Consider the following 19,025-nt stretch of genomic DNA (forward strand, 5'->3'; position numbering starts at 1 on the left):
CATGAGCTATCTACTCCTGATAACAAACTACTTCATCAGCTATCTACTCCTGATAGCAAACTACTTCATCAGCTATCTACTCCTGATAGCAAACTACTTCATCAGCTATCTACTCCTGAGAGCAAACTGCATCATAGGCTATCTACTCCTGATAGCAAACTACTACACCAGCTATCTACTCCTGATAGCAAATTACTTCATCAACTATCTACACATATTAAATTTGGATTTTATTTGGCTTTCAAAAGTTGGGGGCCACAACTTCACAAGTCTCAATTCCCCTGATTTTGGTTGGCTTTGCTCCTGGTTTACCCTGACTGGCTGACAAAAGTCCTCCCCCTCAATTGCATGCATGACCTGCACTGTGTAATACAAATAAATATGCAGAGTTTAGTCTTCCCTTCAAGATAGGGGCTAATCTAAAACATGGACACTCTGTATGGGTTAATATATTTTTTAATGAAACTCTATTATAAAGCAGCATTTTAAAATAGAAAAGGCAACCTTGAATTTTTTAATTGATTCCATTAATTTCAATGATTTTAGTGGTTTTTTTGTCTGGAGTGATACATGTTCATTGGTAAATGTACAGTACTTTGTTAAATATGTTTAGTGATACAGAAAAGGGACTATGTTACACACAAATGTCATTTAAAGTGCAGTGTTGCAGTCAGGATTATATCCTTTTTTTGCCAAATGGTGCGCAAAATTGAAATTTAATTACTATTTAATGGTTGCTGTTTAAATGGCTTCTATGGTTAATGAGCAGTAACTGCACCTAGTACAGTTGTATACATTTATTTTACATTTGTATGTATTTTGATATTTTCAGCACACTGTCATTAAATGATTTTTTTTATTGTGTGTATGGATACATGTATATTTCCTGTTTCATAAATTGTGTTTAATGATATATTATTGTAAATTCATTCAGTGGTACAATATGATACAATCAGGAAAGTGTTGTGACGAGTGAAACTGACAACATTCACCATGTGTCACTAATGGATAGGACAATAGTTTACATTGTTCCCCAATGCATCCAGCCACATTATATACAATTTTGCATTGTGTGTATGTGGGAGGGGGACAAGGGGCAGGGACTTAAGTTTTTAATTTTGTAAGGCAGTAATATTACCACCGCCCCCCCCCCAAAAATATCATACATTTGACCAAAGATACTCCAATATTAATCAAATTGATACATGTTCATCAGCAATTAGAATTGTTGACACAAATGCAAAACACCTGTTGTGCTAGTATGTTTTATGTTTGTAATAATTACCTAGGGCAGGAAATGCAATATGAAAATATTATCATTTGTAGACCATCCAAAGGGATGCCTTATGGCAGCATGATTTGTGTGTGTGGGAGGGATATCTGTCACACCATAGGTATCTACTTCAGGGGAGGCTAGCAATGTGAGTCCTAACAATGCAATAGAGATTCAAATAAATTGATGTCTACAGAAGATAGCAGCTTCAATACAAATTACATTGTATGTGGGGAGGGGTGGGGTGCATGTGTACAAGTATGGGTGCAGTTGTACATTATAGGGTGTACACGTATGTAGGGTGTGTGTGTGTGCACTGTGCAGGGGGGCATATTGGCTACAATATAGACTGTTTTTGTCTTTTATTATATAAACGTGTTTATGTTTTGTCTTACTAGCTTTTTAAAAGTGCTCTTTTTTTTTGCATTTATTCTTTTGTCTTATCCAATTTTATTTTGCTGAATATATTGCAAAACTTAACAAGGACTCAGTAAAAGTGTATCTTAATAAAAACTAACAGCTTCATAAACATAATTTTAAAGACACCTACCTGTAGATCAACCATCATATACAGATACAGCCAACACATCCCCCTGGCACTGACATCACAATATATTGCAGGAGAGTATTGAGATATATCTAATTTACTTGACATTATAAAGTGGATGATAGAAAAAGGCATTGAAGGACGTTTGGGAGATGACAACCTTGAACTTTCACAATTGTCAGATATTGGGTAATCTACATGAGATATTAAGTCTGCATTGATATGGTTCATCCCAAAACCAGATCAATGTAACTTTGTGTAGCACATGCTTTTGGACTCAGTTTTGTTCATGGTGCACATTTCATGAAGCCAGAGCAGGGCATATTAAATCTGCATCAATGTGGTTCATCCCAAAACCAGATCAATGTGAACTTATGTATGTAATAGGCTTTGGGGAGGAGTCAGGCTGTAATTGGCCAAGGGGTGTGTGCATATGTGTGGTTGGAGGGGATCCACTAAAAAGGTCCATTTTGTTGAAAATGTATGTTAAAATTGATTTGTTAGTAAATTAAAAACGGCCCTTAAAGGAGGATTTCGTGATCCTAGCATCCTCCTTTTATGACATTTTTCAGTAGATATCTAAACAATGTCCTCATATTTCTTTTCAGAATAAAGTGTGTGTACAATGTGCTAAATGCATACAAATTTATGATAATTATTATGGAATAAAGCTAAATATTTCACATATTCAGCTTTATTTTTGATGAAAATGAAAAGTGAATTGCCCAGGGTGAATAGTTTAACAGTGATAGCTGTCTAAAATAAAAGAGTGAACCAAAATAATATATTTAATATATAGTAATTCATGGCTGTCCAAAAGAGTAAACCAAGATGACATCATTTAATTGTATCATTTGTTAGTTTATATGAATTATGGTATTCCAAATATTATAATGTAAATATGTATGTTTTTGTCTTCAGTGCCTGTTTATGCCTTGTTTTTGGTGCAGCAAGCGCCCACAGGCATGACGGTGGATATGTGACTGCATGGTGTAATTCTGTATTGTGTATATATCACTTTTCTTTACCTTCATTTATGTTTTTATCACCACCGGTATCATTGTAATAATTAATTATGGTTATTATTTTGTTTCTACATTCTATAAAAACACTGACAACTGCCATTTGCAAACTGGAATTTTGTATAAGAAGACGGATAAGACAGTAACTTTTTTAAACCACTTTTTCTGATTTATATACTTTGTTCAATGTATAAATGGCAAAAATTATTATCAATTAAATCCCAACTTACACTCGCATAAATTCACATAAGCATGTGTCAGTCACACATTATGCAAAGCACAACTAACATCTGCGGCAAACAGTGAGCATGTGGATATCAATCCACTATGTGATTCTTGCCATTTTTATGTAGAACAAAGTAGAGCATGATCAAATTAGGCTATACCACCTGAAATCCATACACCCCTATGGAAGACATGACTTTAATCCTGTGAATGGGGTTACCTGGGTGACTCCATTTGAAATCTGCACCCCTGTGTTTAAGATTAGGGTCATGTATTCCATAAGGAGTGTATTTCAATAGGAATAGCGTATTTTGTTTTTTTAAGCACCTTTGCCGGTTTACTTAGGCTACTCTCGCACAATTGGATGGCATGTTTGAATGCTGGCACTTTACGGGCTTTACTTTACCTCTTCACCTCGTTTTGGTGCCAAATCACAATCTCCTATATCAAAAGATCCATGTTTTTGATTTGCTGACTGCAGATCCCCTTCAAACCCAAAATTGAGTGCCCCCATGAGCCACTCTCTAAGGTGGGAATGCAGCAACCTGGACTTTGCCTAGTCGTCTAAATCTATATCACATGACCGACTATGGAAGTTTTAGGGGAATAAGGCAAAGATCCATGTTATTGCAGTAAAGACACTCTATTTTCAGACCGGTAGGTAGGAATAATTTTGTTGGGTGCAGAAATTAGAAGCCCAAATTGAAGCCATTTCTACTGCCAAATTCGTGAATGATTAGCCCTCTCAAAACATTTCTTTTAAAATTGAATTTGTCAAAATTGTAAAGACGGTTGCTATGTTCCCTCCAGGTAGCCTCACTTTGTAATGGACGGATATCCCTCATTGTGTAGTGTTTGGGAGCCGTTAGCAAACCAACAGCAAAGGCTGTATAACAAGCCGTCAGGATAGCTGTATAAATGCAACATATCAAATATCACAGTTGCCAAGAGAGTGAAATTTTATCCATTACCCTAAACTGGTTTTGTGCTTCATTTTGTCTCATCTTACCAAATGATCTGTTTACCATGCAGAGGGATATTTCTAATGGTAGGGGCTCCGCTAGCTAGCAGAACTTGCATGACAATATTCTTCTTATTTTTTGCTTATGGTGGTACTCTTTAGTTTAAGTCACTTTCGCTTATACAATTCTTATGAAAGTAAGTGAAATGTTGTTTTTCTTTGTGCAGTAAAGTCAACCATGATAAAAGGCTATTCCAGTTGAAATCTGTACACCCCCTGTGGAAGACATAACCTTAATCTCCCACATATGGGGTGTAGATTTCAAATGGAGTCACCCATTCAAGAAACCCCATTTGAAATTCATACTCCATGTGTGGAAGTTTATAAGGTCATGTCTTCCATATGGGATTTATGGATTTTAAATGAAATATCTCAATTATGTGTATGTCAAGTTTCGGAATCTGAGGAGCTCCGAGGTACAATTATGTGTATATTTTGCTGAAAATGGCAAAATGTAAAAAGAGTTAAAGAAATTGGATTTAGTCCGGGGCATGCCCTAAATACCTTCATCTACTGGGGACTCTGGGGCTACAAGGCTGATTTTGCATGGTTTACAGAAAAAACTGGTTGGTGGGGAACTGAAGCTTTCTTACGTCACTTACAAACAACTTATTCTTCTTGATAGCGCTGCTGTTATCCTTCACATTAATGTTATTTACTCTTCCTTCACAGTTCTTTAATACATTGCATATTGAACCATAGATTAAGTTATTAAGTTAAGGGGTAATTGTGTGGACTTTGAAACCCACATCAAGGTATAGTAAGTAGAATGTGGAGACAGACAGTGCAACTGTCTGAAAGTGTTTTAATGTAACACTGACAAAAACTCATGTAGAGATCACACCACTAAATCGGGTCCTACCCTATCTGACTAAAGAAATAAGAACTAGTGATTAATTCACTGACCATACCAGGAACATTAAAATGGAAAAAAAAGTTTGAAATGAAGGCTGATATGCCAATTTTTTGGTGATAGTTGTGCTCTGTGGATGTTTTTCTAATCATCTGAGCATAAAAAGATGAAAAATACTACAATTCTAAAATATTTTGAAGGTTTTTTGGTTCCATGGACCAACTCCCGGACCAACTGATGTCACAACATAGAGGCGCTGAGCTGTAGAGTTTGCACCACTGCGAAAAATCGAGCCGCTCATGCTGGTTCTAGAGTAGAATATATCATAAACTTTTGGAAAAATGGTGTTTTGACTGAACGATGACATTATAACCATGAGAAAATGACGTTTTCTTGGGTGACTTTTAACACATAAAAGAATAGGAACTTGATTTAGTGGTGTGATCCCTTAAAATCCACTATTTCAGGAATGAAAATGTTAAAAGTCAATTCAGAATCTCTAGTCATCCTACTACTTGGTGACAATAAACCACATTATGCATAGTTGGTGCTCTAATTTCAAACAAAATCTGCTGATCCCTTACCAGTGTAGACATACTAGACAAAAACACAGAAACATTCCACATAACACATACGGTATGTTAGGTAGCTTGTGAACATCAGCACCTGTGGCACACATGTATGATGTGTGCATGCATAATGGCAAGTCTAGTCTACTGTGAGACATTTTGGAGAGCGAAAAAAAATTGATATGCAACCCAGGGGTATTCAATTTCATTTGTACCCATTTTCCGCATTGCATAACATCAACATTGAATTTGTAGCTGTGACTCAATGTTTTTTCTTGTGTTTTTGTGTTGCAGCCATTAATAGAAGGCTCTGAACCTAGTACAGATGCTCAGGCAATCAAGGAATCAGAATATCTAGCAGGTGGTATCAATTGGTAAGCATTATTGTGTCTACGCTCTATTTCAAAATAACTAAGAATTAAATTTTCAAGGTTAGTAAAATTGAAAGATTTGATTTTGCAATAGGCCTATTGCATATAGCATTGGCGATTAACCCTTTACGTTAGGCTTTAGTTTGAGTCATCTAGGAATGAAAGTTTCATTTCAAATTTTTCAAAAATCAGTTCCATTGTTTAAAAACCTGTTTAAAAAATGGGTTGTTGAAACCCTTATTTTACACATTTTTTAGCAACAACAATCATACAATTCAAAGACTTGACATAAGTCTAAGCATTTCAAATAAAATGAGCTCTTTGCGATTTTCAGGGAGGAGATTGCAGACCGTACCTTTTTGCAGTATGTGATGAGTCAAAAACAACAAAAATGCTGTCTTATGATTGCAAATATTGATGAAGGTCGGCAACTTTGTAAGATTGTTATTTTCATTTTGCAATATTGTCATTGTTTTCTCTTCTTTGTTCTTCCCAACAATAGGTGGTGGCAGCATCCGACAATAAGACAAAATTGGAAAGCTGTTTTAGCATGTATACTGCTTCTTGTTGTAGGAATAGGTAAGAATTATATGAAACAAACATCAATACAACACCCACAGACATGGACACAATCCCATACATCAATTACAATGCAATGCAATGAGGTCTGTGAAAAACAAAGAAGAGTAGGCTCAATTCACAAACTAGGACAAACAGTGTCAACCTTGAGTGCATGGAAACTCATCAAAATTGGATTTCTGTCAATGTTCCTTTCTTAAAAAAGATTTTTGATTAAAATGTACATACGTTTAGACACAATAACCAGATTGGACCGTAAGCGAGCCGAAAATTAATCTAAGATGTCGCCAACTGTCTATGTGTGTTAAGAGACAGAATTAATTAGGGGTCTGATCCAATTCCATGATACGTTTGCACACAAAGGGGTACTTAAACATTAAACAGGTGTATAGCAGAAAAATCTACAGAGGGCACTAATTAAGGAAGGGGAGCACATCAGGTTGACTAAAGTGTGTGCTTATACAGTTAGTGCACAAAAATGTACTCATTATCAATGCAAAATGTCATGAATTGTTTTAGCAATATAATCAAAGAAGTATGCAGTTGCTTGTACACAGTAGCTGACTACAAGTAATAAAAAAGCAACTCGTTTTCATTTCCAATGCTGTGGTGATTGTTTTTGGTTTCTAAGCGCTTGCATGATGTCAAGGATTTTACTTGGAATATTACTATTAGATTTGTTCTTGACATTTTGTATGTAGCATATTTATTTAAGCAGTCAGTCCGGGCGGACACACACTTGGGTCTTAGTGGAGTGAGGCTCAAACAAATAGCACAAGCCAAACTTTAAAGCCAAAGCTTATACATGCTGACCTGTATGGAGAGAGAGAAAAAAAATTATTGAAAAAAAGAGCAGGGAAAAGAAAGGACATTCCCAATAAATCATGTGAACAATTTTGCTCTTAGCCCTTGGATGGATATCTAAGAAATTTGAAATCTTATTCCATACCCTGATACAAGTGATTAATGAATTATTACATGATAAATGCCATATTAAGATGAGTGGTTTGGGTAAACATTAACCCTTAAGTGATGTCATATTATTGCCAAATCAAAACATATGCCTTACAAACTATCTTGATGTCTTAATAATTGAGTCAAGAGAAGAATAAATTGCCATACAACCCTGGGAGTCATCACAACAGAGACATATGCTAGCCTGGTTGGCCTAGATCAAGTCCTTACAACCTGTAGTACTAACCATGTCATGTCTAAGTAAATGTTTATCAAAAATGCATTGAGGCTTAAGTATGGTGAGCCTCAGTGTCATAGAGTGAGGTTTGCCTGGATGCCTTACATAGGAAGTAATTTGATATGTGTCTGAGTTGGACGAAACCATGGCAACAGGTGTAATGAGTAATTCACCATTTGACAAAGGCATTCATTTCGCCAGTCCCAGGAGCGTTTTCCCTGTACTGTCCTAAATGACTACATAGCCTTTAATATCAATCTCAAAAGTCCATACGCAACATTAGTAGAAGCAAATAGACAATGAAAGATAAAACAACATTTTGCAAATTTTGGTGAGACAAAAAGTTCCTTTTAGTCATTTCATTGTCCTCTTGTGTGTTATGACAGTATTAGGCTATTCCAGGTAAAATCCATACATCTCCTATGGAAGACATGAACCTAATCTCTCACACAGATATGGTGTAAATTTCAAGTGGAGAAACCCATTAAGGTAATCAGGAAATTCACACTCCCTGTGTGGAAGATTAAGGCCATGTCTTCCATAGGGGATGTACAGTATCAATTTCAACTGGAAAAGCCCATTGGAGTTTTGTCATATGCTTGTATTTATTTCATGTTATTTATAGTCATAAAATACAAAGGGTTCATTGCAACACTGCCTTATCTCATTTTTGGCAAAAATGAGATGTTGGTATAATGTCAGAACAAAAATGGGCTTTCCACTGACATCAAAGACTTACGTCCATTTCTAAACCCTAATAAAGCCACAGTCCAGTAAAACATGGTCTTATCGCCAATAGGCCCAAGTTGCTAATTAATGGAACAAGACATACTCAAATGGGACATGAGATTTAAATGGAGATGATGTTACACAGAATCCTCAACATGTACTGCACCAATTGAACCTAATCAGTCACCAGACACCTTAGTAATTTCAAGAGGATACTTGATATTTATTGTGTTATGAAAGTCAAACTGGACATTTCCCATATGCAAAACATTGTGTAATTCATGATACAAAACAGGATATTAAAACTGGTTACTACTATTGAACAAATGTCATAGCCAGTGCATCTCAATGCCCAAATGATTTCCAGGATTAGAATATAAAATTTTGTCAAAAATCTGTGAATCGATTCTCACAAAGATTGAAGTTGATTTTCAAAAGTTTTCAGAAGTCTATGTAATTAGTTCTCCAGAATCAAAATAATGATTCTACTTCCCACAATATTCTTAATTGGCAATGACATGCTAACCTTCTTTTCCTCCTGTTTTCATGTGACTTCAGAGAGGTCAGAACTTGAGAAGGGAGCATAAATATAAATGTGATAATTGGCTTCCTTGACTCATTTCAAATCAATGTATTACGTACAAGGCAGTTTTTTAGCTAAATGGCAAAAACTGGATAGATACTGCTCCTACCATCCCACTTGTCTTGAGTACATTGAACCTAATTTTATACTTACATGTACGTGCACTGAAATGGGAACATTAATGGCAAGTGTAAATTAGAAAAGTCAATAGGGGTACTAAGACACCCAACCATACTTATTGTGCTATCATGATAGATAGCAAACCGCACTATACAATACATTATGTGTTATCAGGGGTAGATAGCAACACATACTGTACAATACATTATGTGTTTTCAGGGGTAGATAGCAACACATACTGTACCATACATTCTGTGCTATCACAGGTAGATAGCAACTCATACTGTACAATAAATTATGTGTTATCAGGGGTAGATAGCAACACATACTGTACAATACATTGTATGTTATAATTTTTTCCAAGGTTCCTTTCAGCGTTAACAATCGCGTATACGCGTGCGACGTCAAGCGTGTGCATTGGACCTTGTGTAAAATAATACGCGCAGGACGGCTAGCAGTACGCTTAATTTGTTAAAGGAAATCTGAATAACAGTATATCAGGAGTAGATAGCAACACACACTGTGCAATACTTTATGTGTTATCAGGGGTAGATAGCAACAAATACTGTACAATACATTCTGTGTTATCAGGGGTAGATAGCAACACACACTATACAATGTGTTTTCAGGGGTAGATAGCAACACATACTGTACAATACATTCTGTGTTATCAGGGGTGGATAGCAACACACACTGTACAATACATTATGTGTTATCAGGGGTACAACACATACTGTACAATACATTATGTGTTATCAGGGGTAGATAGCAACACACACTGTACAATACATTATGTGTTTTCAGGGTAGATAGTAACACATACTGTATGTACCATACATATGTTATCAGGGGTAGATTGCGGCACACACTGTTCCATACATTATGTGTTATCAGGGGTAGATAGCAACACACAATGTACAATACATTATGTGTTACCAGGGGTAGATAACAACACATACTGTACAATACATTATGTGTTATCAGGGGTAGATAGCAACACACTTGGTACCATACATACTATGCTATTAGGGGTAGATAGCAACACACACTGTACCTTACATACTGTGCTATCAGGGGTAGATAGCAACACATACTGTAAAATACATTTTGTGCTATCAGGGGTAGATAGCAATACACACTGTACCATATTATATATATTGTGCTATTAGGGGTAGAGAGCAACATACACAATATGTATGGCGTGTGTGTGTTGTAAATAATGCCCATACTTAATACAGTATACAAATGTAAAAAAGAACCCAATTTGATTATTACACACAACTTGTTTTTATACTAATCTTTTTATTTGAAGTTTTGCATATATGTGTATCAATAATATATTTTTACTAAAAATATTCTATGACAGGCAATATCCATGCTTGCAAAACCCAGATTATTCTCATCATAAATGAACATTAATTTCAAAATTAATATGCAAGGTGTGCGGAAGGAGTCATAACAAGGGATTGATTGCTGCAAGCTATATTTATGAGTTTGGTATATTGTTTAAGTAAATTGGAATAAATTGGAAAACTCTCTGGCTTATAGACGAGGCAAATCCTGCAGGAGCCTTTACTTGATTAATCAGCCAATTCATGCAAGTTGTACTACAATCTCATGCATACACATAATCTGACATTTATTTACACAAAATTGTACACTATTAAGTGAAATTTTCTATACTTGTAGTTGCACATTGCTTATTAATAATATCTGAGACAATTATACGTACATGGATAAGAGGGGAACCCACAATCAATTGTTAACAGCTCAACCGCATTACCAATCCGTGGCAATTTATCGATTTGACCAGTGGCAGTGCTTTTAGTTATATTAAGTCTCAGGTGCTACAATCAAATTTGAGTTTGATTTCTCATAAACAAGCAATATGCCCAATTTTATGTTGCAATTCATTACCTAGCCAGAATAAATCCATATTTGCAACTAGCTCAAATTAATACTTTACTTGGTTTTACCATATAACATCTTCATTTTCAGAAGACATTTATGCCAAAGTCCAAAATGAGATTCATATTTCACCAATCAATACTCATTTTTGTCCCCAAAATTGTTTCAACTCATTGTGAAATCAAAACACAACTTGTGGTTCGATATAATTTGAAGCTGTTTCTCTTCTAATTTCTCATGTAATAATCAAGGAAAGATTATAGTTTGTTCAGCTCATAATCGGCAGGAAATGTTAGGTTCTTAAGTAGACCCACGTTAAGAGTGCTATAGTTGACATGTCTGGTCTATATTTTGTGTGCAAAAGAAAGTAGATAAAGTATTTGACTTGAATTAATTGTGATGCTTCTGGCGAGATGTCAAAAGACAATTCTCAAAATCAAATATGTTGATATTAATCTGCGATGTTATAAGGCCCACCGATTACAAGCTGATCAAACTATAAGTGGGAGACAGTAAAACCTAAAACAGCCCTGGTTCCTGGTAACCAGTGCAGCCTGAACCAGGAGCAAACTATTTTAACAGAAAAGTGACTTTGGCTGTTAACCTGTTGATCTATCATAATTTCATCACCTTAAAATTGATTATTAGACAGTGTCCATTAATGAACAAAACATTTCCTTTTATGAATTAAGTAAGTTTAATTTGATCAGTTTTGAGTAAAAATATATGGTGTGTGCCACTTTTGGTAACTAATATTTGAATAGAATTTTGAATTGGGCTGGCTCGAAGCTCCTGGTTCACATGAAATCCCTGTGAATCAGGCAATACTTCAGGTGAAAATGGCTCCTGGTTGAGACGTTTTTATTCTCACACAGGCCTTGGTAATATTGAATGTTAGTTTACTTAAAGGTGTGTATTACTAATTGCAAGCAAATACTGCCTTTACTTTGGAGCAGACTGATATGGAAACATTCAAAATATCAGCTTCTCAAATCAAACAGACAGTATTTGTTTGATGTTGAATCTGCCACTACGAAATCCAACATGGTGTTACTCTCAACTTTTTTTCAGTATTCGAGCAGAAGGATCCAAAAGCACCTGCCTCCTTGCCTATTAAACACAACACACAGTACATTCAATGTTATTTATGTCCCGATGCATTGTGTTCACTTGCATGGTCATACATTTGTAACCGAGTTTCATGTCAATTCAGTGTATATGTTGTTCTTATTACATAATTTTGTGTGTTTGTTTTTCAGTTCTTATAGTAGCTGGAATCTTAGTAGAAGCAGTACAAAGAGGTAAGACAAAAACATTTTTTTTTTCTGTTTTTTTTCTTCTTTATTCATCAGACACGGTAGTGAAATCATGTAACCTATATGAAGACAAATTAGTCAATACAAGTAAACTGATTTGTCTTCATGGGTTGAGTACAGACATGATGGAAATATAAGAGTTTGAAAAAAGTGCAATCAATTGGTAGAATTAGAGATGGTTGAACCATGAAGGTACTACCTTCATGGATGAACCTGGGTCCTCTGATCGCAGATGGAAGTGTTTGTATTGAGCATCTATGCAGAAAGGGTGGGAGAAAGGGTAGATTACTTGAAATACAACAAGGAAATGTGCAGAAACAAGGAACTCTCACATCCTTGCATCAAGTGCACATTGGCTTCTTAGAAGTGGAATTTTTGGTTTGAAAAGTGACAAGAAATAAGTATACTTTGCTTTGGAGCCTCATCTGAAACAACTTCCAGCAGCACACTCGGTTCACCCAGGGTATGATAACTATCTATAATTCACCCTTAATATCATGTTATTACAGTGAAACAAATTTAATACATGAAATTTCAATGTTGAAAAGCGTTATTTTAAAAGACAACAACAACTTCAATTTGATCATACCATATGGAAGTGAGTTTTTCATACATTGATGTATGAGGTTAAAAAGCCAATAATGAGATAAGATGATTTGTAAGTTAAGCGTGATAGATGATAGCATAAGACGTTCACTGGATACATTAGTGTGTTAAGGAGAGTGGGGCCAAGTGATGATCAATCAAAAACAAAGGGTTTACTCTCAATGCATGTGATATGGTATGTGTGCATAATGGTGCTCTTTTACTGTGCCTGTATTATGTATTGACATGGTTGCTAATGCCATTGGGAACTTGTATCGCAATATTTTATACTTCGTACTGTCTGATGGAAAAAGGGAAACTTTTAAAGCTGTCTTCCTGCATTCTGTGGCTGTAAGTGATGGTTTCATAGGCCCAATAAATTAGGCAGCTTAAATTAAGCTAGAGCTACTTAGCATAAAAACAAATAAACATAAAAACACAGTGAAATTCATTTATTTGAATTTTGATTTTTAATAGGCTTCACACATATTTGTTATTTCAATGAAAATTACCTCGTGCAAAATGTCATCAAAGCTTCATTACTCGGTAGACACTACATTATATGACGATGTGATCCATGTAATATTTAAAAACTCATCTTCTGTTCATCCAACTTTAGTGTTAAGATATGAAGGGTCTGAATTGCTAAAAGAATCTTGACACAGATATTAATGGTTAGACTAAAAAATAATTGAACGTCCCTTTAAGATTTACATTTCTTATAATTGATGATGTCGGCATGAATTGTCTGTGACTTGTATATATGGCTGTCATCGCTATTATACCCAGAGCAGTGAGTATGTAGCATGACATTTAGCCAATGTTGTGCATCATGTATGTGAAGGTGTTTTTAAATTGAAAGATATGCTAAATCGATTATTATACGGAAGTTTTGTTAGGAGTCTCAGCCCTTCGTGAAAATGTATTATTAATTTGATGGTTTTTATTGTTAGAATATACTTTGTAAAGTCAAAATTGTATTCAGCTGATGTGTAATGATTTGATGAATAAGAAATGTAATTTCTGCACTTCATGATTTTAACATTGGTTTCCTTTTAAGTTAATTACACATTTAAAAATTTATTTTTAATTATTTGGTGTAAACATTTGATACCTGATTGCAATTTTACATATTCTAATAATATCTATAACTTTCTGTATTATCCTTTTATGTGTGCATATGCAGGGCATATATGACCAGTATCGCATCGCATTTTGCTACACAATCTAGCCAAATTGCTATGAAATCACACAAACATATGTCATTGCCATACATAATTATTGCTATGCAAATAAAATGTTGTCACAATTTTGCTATGTAAAATTTTGACACTAAATTATGCCCTGTGCATATGTTTATTCTGTTCTGTACATAATATTCTGAAAGTTAGATAATATTCATTTTGTGAAAAAATGAATGATTTTAGATGTAGATACCGGTGTTGTTGCCACTGCCAACCACGCAGACGATCCCTAATTTTTGCCTGTCAGTGCAAGAGCAGGGAATGTCTAGATTTATCAAATACACTCATATTTTGCAATAAAGAGGTAATTTAATTATTTAATTCTTGACATCAAATACCCTCTCCTGCATCTTGAAAATGCTTACTTACCCCTAACGGTCCTGCTGCTTTTTGGCGAAGGGAAAGGAAAGAAGGAAGGAAAAAAGAAAGAAGATTTTGGTTTTAAATCGCCAGCCCTTCTGGTACAGATAAAGGACTGGGGATAGCTGGCCATGAGTATGAAAGCTGCTTGGCCAACGTTTTTGTGTGTATATGTGATTTTGGCATCGGATCATTTTGGGATGCTTGGTCTTGCAGTCGTTTGTAGAATAATATTTTGTAGTATTGAGGTCGGTTAGGGCTAATTATAAGGCATGATGAAGGGAAAGTTAGGCTTAAAGTTAAATTTTTATTACTTCTGTGTGTGCCGAGTGTACACGAGCATAAACACAGAAGTGATAAACAATAATGCTGATTGTCTGATCAATGGTCTTGCTATAGTTGGTATAGCATTGTACGTACAAGTTCACTGAAGGATACAGGTTGAGAGTCTGGATGGTCAGTGGGTTTTGGGGTAGGTTTTTCTGGTTGATGGCTATCATTCATATTTTTTAGAAGGATCCATGTTTTATGGTTAACATGTGTAAACTCAAAGATCTTAAACCAGTTGTTATTTTGTTGTACATTTACAGAGCATGCAGCAGCAGCAATATTTCTCGTAGTAGGCTTCCTGTTTTTCATTCCTGGATGTAAGTATACACAATGTCATAGATTATTTCCCCATTTCAAATATATGCATATTGGGCTGTTCCATTTGATCAGTGGCATCATATGGGGGGACCATGATTGGGGGCTCCAGGTCTGATTGAACGGCACAAGCCGTTTTGGGGCAATTTTACTAAGGGATTTTCTACATTTTCAGATCGATTGGGGGGCACTTTCCCCTGTACCCCTATGACGGTACTCCACTGTATTTGATATCCATGTACCCCATATTGAAGATATCACCTTAATTTGCCACACAGGGAGTGTGGATTTCAAATGAAGTCACCCATTTCATGTAGTCCCATTTGAAATTCTCACTCCCTGTGTGGAAGAATAAGGTCATGTCTTCCATAGGGGAAGTATGGGCTTCAACTGGAATAGCCTTTTTGCACCTGTTTGTGAGATATAAGTCTCTTTGTGCAGATAATTTACTCATTTTGAATTTGAGAAGCATTTGCACACATGCTCATGAATACACATAGTCACAAGTCTTCAAAAATTAGAATGAACTATCCCTGGAACTATCCTGAAATATTGAGTGGTGTTTCAGACCACCCGATTATATTTTACTTCAGTACATGCAACATATTTTTTAAGTTGAATAAATATATCAAATATGTAGCACCTGAATAATATGAAAGTTCCAACAGGAAAAAAAACATTACATACTTGGATGTCTAATGTTGGTGATGACATCAATTGCAATGGTGGTACTTATAATGTAAACAATGATTAGGAGGGGGAAGAGGAGGAAGGAGAGGAGGAAAAAGAGGAGCAGGGATATGATTAACAATATAGTTAACAAGATTGGGCTATTGATGCTATTCCAGTTGAAATCCATACACCCCCTATGGAAGACATGACATTAATCTCCCATTCGGGGTGTAGATATCAAATGGAGTCACCCATTCAGTTAACCTCTCTTGAAATTCACACTCCCTGTGTGGGAGATTTTAAAAGGTCATGTCTTCCATACAGGGTATATGGATTTCAACTGGAATAGCTATTAATAACAACAACTAAGGTATTTAAAATCTAATTTATACCTCTCATAATCTCATAATTTCTTGTTTTTGCCGACTCTGTACACAATTCACCATAATGTATTTTCAAACACTGCTAAATTATTTGTTGCTTTAATTTGCATTTTTATAACTTAAGATGGGTTCTTTGTATGTTTTTATGTTTTTGTGTATAATTAATGTTTTGATTATTTAATGTACAATTATAATTATATGTTATAAGGTGGTACATCGTTTTCAGGTCTCTTGGCCTTGTGATGTACCTGCCTTCATCAATACTTGTTAATGTGCAATAATTTAATTTACCTCTGTTGTTACATTGTATGCTTTATGAGATTGATGAAAAATAAAAGATTGATTGAACTAAGATGCCAACTAGGACTGATTTCTAGTATTTTGCACTGATTTGGAAAAATACTGAAAATGGTTGAGAATACTGTAAATACCTTCGCAGCAACAACAATAGTAACTATAACAATATTGATAACAATATTAATAGTTTAATCTGTTGCAAAGTTCCTTTTATGCGTTAACCATCACGTATATGCACACAACGTCAAGCGTGTGCATAGGACCTTGTGGAAAATAGGCGGATAGCAGTTCGCTTAATTTGTAAAAAAAATTATGATGATGATGATGACAATAAATAATAATGATATAATTAAAATAATACTCAATTAAAGTGTAAAATGATCAATTTGTAAGGCGTGCATAGTAGTTATCATTGCTAATTCTATTGATTGATGGCCTTCAAATCCCATCTAATTGACCAAATTATTGCAAGCTCAAAAAGTTGTACACACAATATACAGCAGCAGTTGATCAATTGCAATAACAGAAATGAACATAAATATTGTTTTATTGATATATTGTTGCAATTTACTGGTTTATTAAAATTGACCACCGATAGATTGTATTTGTTATCAGGCTAAAATCCATATGAAAGGATATAATTATATTTAATCAACAATTATAATTAATTCATGTAATACTATTGATTACACAGTCTGTTGTGCATGTTGATTTCTGTATAGCAATTATATGTCTTTGGATGGGTGAAATGATGGTAGCTGTTTTTTTTAAATTAAACCAATATCAACAAAACAAGCAAAAGGAAAACATATTAAACAAACAAACGAACAAATATGAAGTGACCAAATTGGTTTTCAAAGTGTCAGTTGACATGACAATGATGACATGAAAGAGAGTGGTGCTCCAGTGGTTATGGTCTTTGACTCTGGTGCGAGAGGTCCCATGTTTGATCCAAGGTGGAAGCAAAATTCATATTCAATTATAAGTTTAACAAATTCCCCATGTCCTATTATTGCAATATCATGTCAGATCTTTGAAGGAATGAACTTCTTATATTATATTTAGTTAGGTTTCATAAAACCATAGCTGTGATAGTGATAAACATAACAAGGATTTGTCATTTAAAAATGTATGTCAAAATTAAACATTTTTCACTATTTGTACTTATTACAGGTTAAAATGTATGGGGTATGATTTAACTAATATTTATGTTTGTTTGTTTGTTTTATTTTCTCCAGTGTATCACACAGGTTATGCATACTTTGCTGCCAAAGGTTACAGAGGTTTTGACATGAACAAACTGTCTATTTTTACAACGATAAGATGAAACTATGGATCAAAGTACTTTGTGGGTAAAACTCTAGGTGCACCACACTAACACTATATATATAGTGCATGACTGTAGAACTATATGCACCACTGAGGTAGATACAGGTAATTTGTTGAATACTATGAGGCAAGTGTGGTAGATTTAGTTAGATCGGAGCCGATTTGAAATGTGGGAAAATGAAATGGCAGATCAGATTCAAATTAGTATGGGAATCAAGAAATTGAATCATAAAATGGAAAAGGATAGGGCATGGTCAGCAGAACAAGAATGAAAGTTAACTGCCAGCTAGTATTCCAATTTAAGCAGTCACTGGAAGATTGGAAGGAATCCAAAGTCTGCAGAGTAGCAGTCCAGAATGGTTATCTATTTAGAGGGTTCTATCAGTGTCTACATGGTTGTGTTCCAGCTACTGGTATTTCAACTCATAAGCTCCTGAGGATATCTCCAACAATGGCAAACTTGTCTTAACATCCACTGCATCATATTTTGTCCTTGATATGTTTTATACAAAGGTATTAGATTATAGTAGTTTGGACACCACCATATTTGCACATTGCTCATTATGGCCAAAAATAGTGTACCTCCTGATGCACCTGGCAAACTTTGACCCCGTTTACACAGAGAGAAGTCTACTTCAATTGCGACATCGAATTTACATCGAATTTACATCGGGTGTTTTCACTGTAGTCGAGTTCAAAACAAATTGTGAATTCAACTTTTATGCCATCATTTGCTCGTGCTTCAAATTACTGTTTTGAAGTCGACTTCATATTACGTGTTCGTTTACACTGCATAAGTCGAGTTTGAAGTCGACTTTGAATTCGATAAATGTTGCTCCGGGTCATCATTTGAAGTCAACTTCTAAAGTCGAGTTCAAAACATGGCGACCCTGTTTACACATAAATGAAGTCGAGTTCAAAGTTGACTTTCAGACTCTGTGTAAATGGGATCTTTGACTTAAAGGGTGTGCTTGTTTGTATTCTATGCGTAATGGTTGGTGGCAATAATGAGAGCTAAGCACAACCTTTTGTTACAATGAAGTTCAAAGATGCCAATTATTGTTTGATTTTTGGGCCTTTGCTGATAGATGCTTGAGGTGCACTGTTTTGGTTCCTGTGCCTAACAATCCAATAAGGCTGATATGCCATAGGGTTACACACTGTGCTATTTGGTGTTCAGACTCTCTATTCTAATATCCTTG

General features: G+C 35.2%; 1 protein-coding gene across 2 annotated transcripts in view; it reads left to right on the plus strand.

The window, feature by feature from the left end:
• The window catches only part of LOC140158505 (transmembrane protein 134-like), a 33,796-nt gene extending 15,317 nt beyond the window's left edge, over nucleotides 1-18,479 (plus strand). For both annotated transcript variants that reach the window (XM_072181618.1, XM_072181608.1), the window contains exons 2-6: nucleotides 5,805-5,884; nucleotides 6,384-6,460; nucleotides 12,252-12,293; nucleotides 15,088-15,144; nucleotides 17,733-18,479. In XM_072181618.1, the coding sequence (XP_072037719.1) occupies nucleotides 5,805-5,884; nucleotides 6,384-6,460; nucleotides 12,252-12,293; nucleotides 15,088-15,144; nucleotides 17,733-17,821 (345 nt within the window). In that variant the 3' untranslated portion in view covers nucleotides 17,822-18,479. The remainder of the gene's footprint in view (nucleotides 1-5,804; nucleotides 5,885-6,383; nucleotides 6,461-12,251; nucleotides 12,294-15,087; nucleotides 15,145-17,732) is intronic.
• The last annotated feature ends 546 nt before the right edge of the window (nucleotides 18,480-19,025 follow it).

This window comes from Amphiura filiformis, chromosome 1, assembly GCF_039555335.1.
Source record: "Amphiura filiformis chromosome 1, Afil_fr2py, whole genome shotgun sequence".
NCBI lineage: Eukaryota > Metazoa > Echinodermata > Ophiuroidea > Amphilepidida > Amphiuridae > Amphiura > Amphiura filiformis.